At 68.3% G+C, this 9,267-nt stretch overlaps 1 protein-coding gene across 1 annotated transcript; it reads left to right on the forward strand.

The window, feature by feature from the left end:
* Positions 1 to 104: 104 nt before the first annotated feature.
* Positions 105 to 7,999, forward strand: MSL1 (MSL complex subunit 1). The gene is made up of 8 exons (XM_080369399.1): positions 105 to 943; positions 4,873 to 5,096; positions 5,452 to 5,834; positions 6,667 to 6,731; positions 6,985 to 7,052; positions 7,305 to 7,429; positions 7,601 to 7,673; positions 7,764 to 7,999. The coding sequence occupies exons 1-8, from the start codon at positions 386 to 388 to the stop codon at positions 7,852 to 7,854; spliced, it is 1,587 nt and encodes a 528-aa protein (XP_080225525.1). The 5' UTR covers positions 105 to 385; the 3' UTR covers positions 7,855 to 7,999.
* Positions 8,000 to 9,267: the final 1,268 nt, after the last annotated feature.

Genomic DNA, 9,267 nt, shown 5'->3' on the forward strand with positions numbered 1-9,267 from the left:
CGGGGCGGCCCCCGCTCCGGAGCCCGGCCCCGCTCCCCGCCCCCCGCCCCGGGGTCCCGGCCCCCCCCGCCCCCCGCCCGGGGCCGCCGGCGGCGCATGCGCACCGAGCCCAGTTTAAAGGTAACCGGGGCCCCGGCCGAGCCCCGCCCTCTGTCCCCCCGCCCCGCGTGGAGCTGTCCCGCGTGGGCGCCGGCCGAGCCCCTCCCCTCCCCCACGCGGGGCAGCCCGTGTCCCGCGTCCCCGTCCCCCCCCTCCGGGGCGGGGGATGCGCTGCGCTGATGGCGGCGGGGCCCCGCCGCCCCCCGGGCCGCGCAGCCGGTGGCGGCCGCCGCTGCGCCGTGTCGGCGGGCGGTAGCGGGGCGGCGCGGAGCGGCGGGTCCCGGCCATGAGGTCTACCGCCTTCCGGGCCGCCGGGCCGCCGCGGGGGGGGCGGGAGGAGGAGGAGGAGGAGGAGGAGGAGGGCAGCGCACCGCACCGCCCGCCGCCCCGCCGGCCCCGGGAGCCGCCGCCGCCGCCGCCGCTGGGGGCACACAAGGGCCGCGGCGGCGGGGTGGCGGCGGCGGCGGAGCAGCAGCAGCAGCAGCGTTGGGCCGGGCTGGTGCCGCTGGCCGGCGGCAGGCAGGCCGGCGCGGGGGATGCCGGCGCCCGGCCCCGCTACCAGGCGGTGCTGCCCGGGCGCGGCGCCGGGGAGGGCGCGGCGGGGCCGGGAGCGGGGCCGGGAGCGGGGCCGACCGAGCCGGGCCCTCCGCCGCCGCCGCCCGCCGAGGGCAAGTGGAAGAGCGGCCCGCGGCGCGGCGGGATGGGGGCCGGCGGGGGCTCGCCGGGGCAGGCGGCCTGCCTGCGGCAGATCCTGCTGCTCCAGCTGGACCTCATCGAGCAGCAGCAGCAGCAGCTGCAGGCCAAGGAGCGGCAGATCGAGGAGCTCAAGGCCGAGCGGGACACGGTACGGCGGGGGGGGGCGGGAACGCGGCACCACAGGGGTTAACACCCCCCCCTGCGCGGTTACCCCCCTCCCCCCCGCGGGGTTACCCCCACAGAGTTCATGCGCCCCCCCCCCCCCCCCCAGCACCACCCAGGGGTCCCTCTGGGCTTTGGCCCACCGACAGGTAAGTGCCCCCTCGTGGCACCCCGGCGGTTAACCGCCCCCGCCGTGGGCTTGCCCCCCCCGCGGGGTGACCCCCCTCAAGGTTCACCCCCCCAGGGCTTTGGCCCACGTACAGGTAAGTGTCCCCTCGTGGCACCCCAGGAGTTACCCCCCCCCAGGGGTAACCGCCCCCACCCCCGTGGCACCCCAGGGGTTAAAGCACACACACCCCCCCCACCCCCCCCATAATCCCTCCCCGTGGCACCCCAGGGGTTAACACCCCACCCCAGGGGTTAGGGCCCCCCCCCAGGGGTAACCCCCACCACCCCCTGTGGCACCCCAGGGGTTAAGCCGCCCCCCCCCAGGGGTAACCCCTCACCCCTGTGGCACCCCAGGGGTTAACACCCCCCCCAGGAGTAACCCACCACCCTCATGGCACCCCAGGAGTTAAGGCTCCCCCCCAGGGGTAACCCCTCACCCCTGTGGCACCCCAGGGGTTAACCCCCCCCCCCCGGGGTTAAACCCCCCCCCCGGGGTAACCCCCGCGGCACCCCAGGGGTTAACACCCCCCCACCCCCCCCTGCAAGGGTGCCCCCCCCCCCCCCCCCCCGGGGCACCCGTGTGGTTAACCCCCATAGGGGCACCCCGCGGTGGCACCCCGGGGGTTAATGCCCCCCCCCGCTTGGAGGCTAATGCCCCCCCCAGGGGGTTAGTGCCCCGCCCCCCCCGCCCCCCCCAGACAAAGGCCGCCGGGGGGCGGGGTGACCGGCGGGGGCACAAAGGGCCGGGGCGGGGCGGGCCGGCGGGGGTTAACGGGCCGCCGCCCGTCGCCATGGCAACGGGCCTGCGGGGGGGGCCTTAAAGGGCCCGCGGCGCCTTCCCGCCCCGCCGCGCGGGGGTTAACTTAAAGGGGCCGCGTCCCCGCGGTCACGGGGATGGGTGTGGGTGCGCCTGCCTCACCGCGGGCCCCCCCCCCGCTGTTAGCCAACCCACGCGGGGGTGGAGGCCCCCCCAGCCCCCCAGGGCTGCCGGCCTTGCCCCCCTGCCGTGGGGGAGGGCCCTGTGGGGCACGGCCTTGCGGTGTGCTGCCCCACTGCGTGCACCCCACGGCAGGGCTTCACCCCCGCTGCCGCCAACGGGTGCCTTGTGTGCATTACCCTATGGATGCTGTGCATTGCCCCCCCCCACGGGTGCCCTGTTTGCATTACCCTATGGGTGCTGTGCATTGCCCCCCCACGGGTGCCCTGTTTGCATTACCCTATGGATGCTGTGCATTGCCCCCCCCACGGGTGCCCTGTTTGCATTACCCTATGGGTGCTGTGCATTGCCCCCCCACGGGTGCCCTGTTTGCATTACCCTATGGATGCTGTGCATTGCCTCCCCCACGGGTGCCCTGTTTGCATTACCCTATGGATGCTGTGCATTGCCCCCCCACGGGTGCCCTGTTTGCATTACCCTATGGGTGCTGTGCATTGCCCCCCTCACGGGTGCCCTGTTTGCATTACCCTATGGGTGCTGTGCATTGCCCCCCCACGGGTGCCCTGTTTGCATTACCCTATGGGTGCTGTGCATTGCCCCCCCACGGGTGCCCTGTTTGCATTACCCTATGGGTGCTGTGCATTGCCTCCCCCATGGGTGCCCTGTTTGCATTACCCTATGGATGCTGTTCATTGCCCCCCCCACGGGTGCCCTGTTTGCATTACCCTATGGATGCTGTGCATTGCCCCCCCCCCCCCCCCCCACGGGTGCCCTGTTTGCATTACCCTATGGATGCTGTGCATTGCCCCCCCACGGGTGCCCTGTTTGCATTACCCTATGGATGCTGTGCATTGCCCCCCCACGGGTGCCCTGTTTGCATTACCCTATGGGTGCTGTGCATTGCCCCCCCACGGGTGCCCTGTTTGCATTACCCTATGGGTGCTGTGCATTGCCCCCCCACGGGTGCCCTGTTTGCATTACCCTATGGATGCTGTGCATTCCCCCCCCCACGGGTGCCCTCCCTGCATTGCTGTATGGCTTCCCTGCCTGTGATGCCCTATGGATGCCATGGATTGCGCCCCTTGGGTGCCCTGCCTGTGTTGCCCTATGGATGCTGTGCATTGCCCCCCTCCCCGCGGGTGCCCTGCCTGCGTTGCCCCATGGATGCCGTGCATTGCCCCCCAGGTGCCCTGCCTGTGTTGCCCTATGGATGCTCTGCATTGTCCCCCCTGGGTGCCCTGCCTGCATTGTCCCCCCTGGGTGCCCTGCCTGCATTGTCCCCCCTGGGTGCCCTGCCTGCATTGTCCCCCCTGGGTGGCCTGCCTGCATTGTCCCCCCTGGGTGGCCTGCCTGCATTGCCACCCAGGTGCCCTGCCTGCATTGCCACCCAGGTGCCCTGCCTGCATTGCCACCCAGGTGCCCTGCCTGCATTGCCACCCAGGTGCCCTGCCTGCATTGCCACCCAGGTGCCCTGCCTGCATTGTCCCCCCTGGGTGCCCTGCCTGCATTGTCCCCCCTGGGTGCCCTGCCTGCATTGCCACCCAGGTGCCCTGCCTGCATTGTCCCCCCTGGGTGTCCTGCCTGCATTGCCACCCAGGTGCCCTGCCTGCATTGTCCCCCCCGGGTGCCCTGCCTGCATTGCCACCCAGGTGCCCTGCCTGCATTGTCCCCCCCGGGTGCCCTGCCTGCATCGCCCCATGCCCGTGCCCGCATCACCCGCCTGCCCGGCCGTGCCGCGGGTGCCGCATGCCGCAGGAGCGCGGCGCTCGGCCCCACTGCAGCGGTGGCAGCTGCGGTGGCCCTGGTTGTGGAGGGAAGCGCCACCCCCCACGTGGTGCAGCGGCCGGGGCTGCGCAGCGATGCCGCGTCCTCGCCGCATGTGCCGGCTGCTCCAACATGGAGGAAGTGCTGTGGCGAGGTCGCCATGGGGCTTCACTGCGGTTCGTCCCCCCGCGGGGGTGATGACAGACCCCCGGGGGGCACTGGGGTGGGCAGGGAGGGAGAGCGGGGGCTGCTCCCAGCTCCTCTTCCCCAGGCTGGGTCCCCACTGCAGCCATATCCTGGGGGGGTGCTGGGCACCCCCCCGCCCCCCCCCCCCCCCGTGCTTTGCTGACCAGACCCCTCTAAATGCCACGGCTCCCGACTGGCGGGGATGGGCGAGGGTCGGGGCCAGGTGGCCGAGGGCTGGTGTCACCAAGGGGGGTGCTTGCCCTCTAACGAAGCCCACAGCTAATTACAAACTGCCCTCTCCTCCTGGGGCCGGTGGTGCTGCCTGGGCACTCGGGGCGGGGGGATGCAGCAGAGGTTGTGACCCCCCCAGATATGTGGGGTTTGCTGTGGCCTTTGTGCCATGGGGACAGGCAGTGCCAGAGCACCAGTGGCCGTTTTGTGCCATTTGGTCACTGTAGGTGCTGCCTGCCGGCGTCACTGTTAAACTGCCCAGGGATGCCATGCCCACAGCACCCAGCACTGGTGGTGCTCTGGGGGGGGGCAGGCATCAGCCGTGGCATTCCCGGTGTGCCGGCTGAGCCTGGGTGGGGGGTGGCTCAGTCACTGTTTAGGGGCTCCTCATGACCGTGCTCGGAATGCTTTGCCACGGCAGGGCACCGCGGTGGGGTGGCACTGGTCCGCCAAGTCCCCTCCACCTGTACCGGAGTGTTTGCATGAGTGGGCACTGGCTCAAACGTGGGTGCTGCTCCGGGGTGTTCCTCTGCCACCGAAGGGACCTGCGGGCAGGGCGATGTGCTGGGGGGAGCTGGGGTGCCCGTGGGGTGCGTGCCCGTGGGGTGAGCCCTCGCCCTGCCTTGCAGCTTCTGGCCCGGATTGAGCGCATGGAAAGGCGAGTGCAGCTGGTGAAGAAGGACAGCGAGCGGGAGAAGCACCGCATCTTCCAGGGCTTTGAGGTGGACGAGAAGCCGGAGGTGGAGGTGTGCGAGAAGCTGCCGCTGGAGTGTCCCCAGGACCTGCTGGAGCCCCCCCCGACCCTGCAGCCCAAGCACTTCCCCTATGGCAGGAATGGGAAGGGGCACAAAAGGTAGAGGGTGCTGTGGGGTGCGTGGGTCCTGGGGGAGGGTCTTTCCCCTCCATTCATGGGGCTGGTGCTACCTCGAGGTGCCAGCTCAGCTCAGCGACCCTCGAGCTGCTCAGAGGGGCTGCCCAGCACCGGCAGCGCATCCCATCCATCAGCGGCTGGGGGGAGCCCTGGGAAACCCTGGGGGGGTGGGGGGTGTCCCCAGAAAGCTGGGGAAGCCTCTTTTGCCTTTGCAGAGCTGCCTCCAGCCGGCCCTGGTGCAGCAGCCCTGGTTTGGGGGTGCTGGCAGCCCCCCCCCAGCAACCCTGATGTGGGGCGAGGATGCGCGTGCCTGGCTCAGCTCCTCTTCCCCCCGCAGGAAGCCCACGTTTGGGAGCACGGAGAGGAAGACGCCTGTTAAAAAACTGGTGTCCGAGTTCTCGAAAGTGAAGAGTAAAACTCTAAAGCACTCCCCGGGGAAGGAGGAATCGGGCGGCTCCTTGTCCGAAACTGTTTGTAAACGAGAACTGCGGAGCCAAGAGACTCCGGAAAAACCCAGGTCACTCCTGGAGACCCCGCTCCGAGCCTCGGCACCGCCAAAGGGCCCCGGTGCCCACCCCAAGGAGAAGAGCTTCAGCAGTGAGGCAGACGACCTGCCCTATCTCTCAACCACGGAAATGTACTTGTGCCGCTGGCACCAGCCGCCCCCGTCACCGCTGCCGTTGCGGGAGCCTTCTCCAAAGAAGGAGGAGACTGTGGCAAGTAAGCAATGGAGAGCCCGCCGTGGCACCGGCGGCACCGTGCCAGGTGTTGGGGCAGAGCCGGTGGCCGGAGAGGGGCTCGCCTACCTCGGGGCGGCCGGGGAATGGGGCTCAGCACCCGCGACCTGATGCTGGCAAAGGGCAGAGTCCCAGTGGCGGTGGGAGAGGTTCAGCTGGTGGTGCCGCGCTGCCGGGTCCCTGCCGCGGCGATGGGTAGCGGCTCTGGTACCAGCGATGGGCTCTTCCAAACCGCGTCTCCAGCTCATCCCGCCGCAGCGTGTGCCAGGCTGCCGGAGCTGGGGGCAGCACGCTGCTCCGCTTTAGCCGCCGGGTTTGCCGAGCAGCCTGCGTGCCCGTTTGAGCGAGGGGTGAAGCAACGTCCTGTTGGCGGTTGAGAAACGTGGTGGTGGCTTGTGCCAGCGCGGCACACACGGCTGCCCCCAAATCCAGCACCTGTCCTGCCGGCTGCTCCTTCCCGGCTGGTCTTCTGTGGCGTGGTGAGCACCGGTGATGGGGAGCGCTGGGCTGTGCCGGTCGCTGATGCCGGTGGAGGCTGTGCTGGATGGCCGAGCGCTCCGGCACAGGGGAGCTTGGAGCGGCTCAGGTTGGGTGTGCACGCTTGGCTGGGGAGATGGCGACGAGCTCTGCCCCCCCCGGGACCCCCGGCAGCTCCCACCAACCTCAGCCAGCGGCATCGCCTCAGCCAGGCTCAGGATGGGGAGTTGGGGGGGCTGAGCCGTGCTCTCTGGTGGGGGGCCGGGCTGGCAAGGGACAGTGGGGCTGTGGTGGGTGGTCCCAGCGTGGGGCTAACAGCCTGGCCTCTCACCCCGCAGTTCCGTCTTGGAGGGACCATGTTGTGGAGCCCCTGAGAGACCCCAACCCCTCGGACCTTCTGGAGGTATGTATGCCGCCGCGGTGGTGGCAGAGCTGGCGGTGCCGCAGACACCTTCCAGGCTGTTCCAGCACTCCGGCAGAGCAGCTTGTGGCGTTGGCTGTGGGGCGGGCGGCATCTCATCCCCTCATCCGGCATCACCAGCGCGGCAAAGCCCAGCTGCAGCCGGAGGGCTGGGGTGGGGGTGCAGGAGCAGCACCCCGTGTGCCGTGGGGGTTGTGCCGGGGCTGGATGTGTTCATTCCTGTCTGTCGTTGCAGAACCTGGATGATAGCGTCTTTTCCAAACGGCACGCCAAGCTGGAGCTGGATGAGAAACGAAGGAAAAGGTGGGAGCAAAGAGGGCGACAGGGGGTGTCCCGGCTGGGTGGGCGATGGGCACCTGCTCCTGCTGGGAAGGGCCCCCAGGTGTCACCCAGAGCCGGGGGATGGGACTGGGGGGTGGCTGGGGTGGGCACCAGCAACGCTGCCGGAGGAGGGATGCTCTCATGGCGCAGCCAGCACGGTGGCACCGGCACAGCTCCTGGGGGCGGGGGGGTCCAGTGCCGCCCGCTTGCTACCCGCGGCATCACCTTCTCCAGGTGGGACATCCAGCGGATCAGGGAACAGAGAATTCTCCAGCGGCTGCAGCTCCGAATGTACAAAAGGAAAGGGATTCAGGAGTCGGAGCCTGAAGTTACCTCATTTTTCCCTGAGCCAGATGACGGTGAGCATCTTCGGTGCCAGGGAGCAGGCAGGGGTGCAGGTGCAGGCAGGGGTGCAGGCAGGGGCATGGGCAGGGTCAGGGGCGTGGGCATGGGGTGTGGGCAGGGGTAGGGGCAGGGGTGCAGGCAGGGGCGCTGCCTGCACTGGGTGTAACGCTCTGGTCCCTCCGCAGTGGAAAGCTTGCTCATCACCCCCTACCTGCCTGTCGTCGCCTTTGGCCGGCCCTTACCAAAACTGACCCCACAGTGAGTAACCGGCGGCACCGGAGGGGATGGGACAGGGTGGGCTTCACCGGTGCGTTGCGGGAAGGGCGCTGACCCCGGCTGTGCCCGCAGGAACTTCGAGCTGCCCTGGCTGGACGAGCGCAGCCGGTGCCGCCTGGAGATGCAGAAGAAGCAGACGCCGCACCGGACCTGCCGGAAGTAGCAGAGCCACCGGGAGCTCAGTCCCGTCACCGGGAGCTCCGTCCGTCACCGGGCCGTGCCGCCGGCTGCTCCTGCCTTCTGAGCAGGGGGGCTTCGCCCCTCCAGCACCCCCGTTTTGTTCTTTTGGATTCTACAAACGTGCCCCGGACTTGTGCCCCCCTCACCGCGCCACCAGCCGTACCCTCACCGGCACTGCTCACCTACCGGTTGAGGCTGCCGCGGTCCTGGGGGGCAGCGGGCAGACCCCAGACCCATCCTCACTGCGCCACTGCTCTGGACGCTGCCCCTGCCGCCCCCCCAGCCATGGTTGTGGACATTGGGGCTGGGGGCACCCGATCCCGGTGGGGGGGTGGGGGGGCTGTATCCTGCCGGGGCTCCACCGCCGCTGCTGTTACTTGTTAGTTGGGGAAAGGGGGGAGCAGCAGCTGGTGGTGGGGGGTGGGGGGCGGCGGTGGCGTGGGGAGGGGGTCCTCATCGGGTGGGTTTTTCCCCCCTTCCTGAGCAGCTGTGAGGGGAGGGGGGGGGAAGTTTAAATATTTTTTTTTTTTTTTTTTTTTTGGTGAAATAGAAATCCTATACGCACAATTTGGGTTTTTAAATTTTTTTATATATATATATATATATATAATTTAATTGTTTTGAGGTTGCCAAGCGGTGCTGTAAGGAGGGGGGGTTGCTGGGGGGGCGGGGGGGGGGGGGCTGTGGCTGCTCGGTGGTCCTGGGCCCAGCTCCCCAGTCACGACCCTCGCTGCCAGGGCCCCCACGGTGCCAGGTAGGTGGGGAGGGGGCTCTGGGGGTGTAGGGGGGGGTCCCGTGTGCCCCCCGCTCCCCTTCAGCAGAGATTAAACAGGAAAGCTGCCAGCACAGCCGCTGCTTCCATTTTTAATTTTATTTTCGCCGTCCCTGCGCAGGGCCTGTACTCCCCCCGCCCCCCCATGCCCACCCCCTCATTTTATCTCCACACACACACACGCACACACACACACTTCATCCTGGCCGTGTTCTGGCCCTGAGGTTAATGAACGGAAGGAAACTTTTTTGGTGTTTTATTTTTTTTTTAAAAAAAGGAAATCTTGTTTTTTAAAAATAAGAAAAATAAAGTTATAAACATGTTAGCGGCGGGGGGTGGTGGTGTCACGTGTGGGCACACCCATGCTGGCTTTTTTTTTTTTAGTTCTCTCTCCCCCCCCCCCCCTTTCCCTCCTCCCCTTTCCCTCTTGTCCCCTTTTTTTCCCTTCCCCCCCCTTTTTCCCTCTCTATCCCTTCCCCCTTCTTTTCCCCCCCTTCTTCCCCCCTCCGCCCCCCCTTTTTCCCCTGCGTGTTGGTATCTCCCTTCCCCTCCCGCGCGCTCATGACGCCATTTCCGCCGCCGTGACGCCACCCGGGCTGTGACGTCGTCAGCGCCGCGCCCGGC

This window comes from Falco punctatus (assembly GCF_963210335.1).
Source record: "Falco punctatus genome assembly, chromosome: 19".
In the NCBI taxonomy this organism is placed as follows: Eukaryota; Metazoa; Chordata; class Aves; order Falconiformes; family Falconidae; genus Falco; species Falco punctatus.

Bases quoted from the DNA above. Each gene is read 5' to 3' on its own strand.
- MSL1 (XM_080369399.1), top strand. From the start codon at position 386: ATGAGGTCTACCGCCTTCCGGGCCGCCGGGCCGCCGCGGGGGGGGCGG. The intron at 944-4,872 runs GTACGGCGGGGG...CCTGCCTTGCAG, and splicing joins TCAAGGCCGAGCGGGACACG to CTTCTGGCCCGGATTGAGCG. The intron at 7,053-7,304 runs GTGGGAGCAAAG...CACCTTCTCCAG, and splicing joins GATGAGAAACGAAGGAAAAG to GTGGGACATCCAGCGGATCA.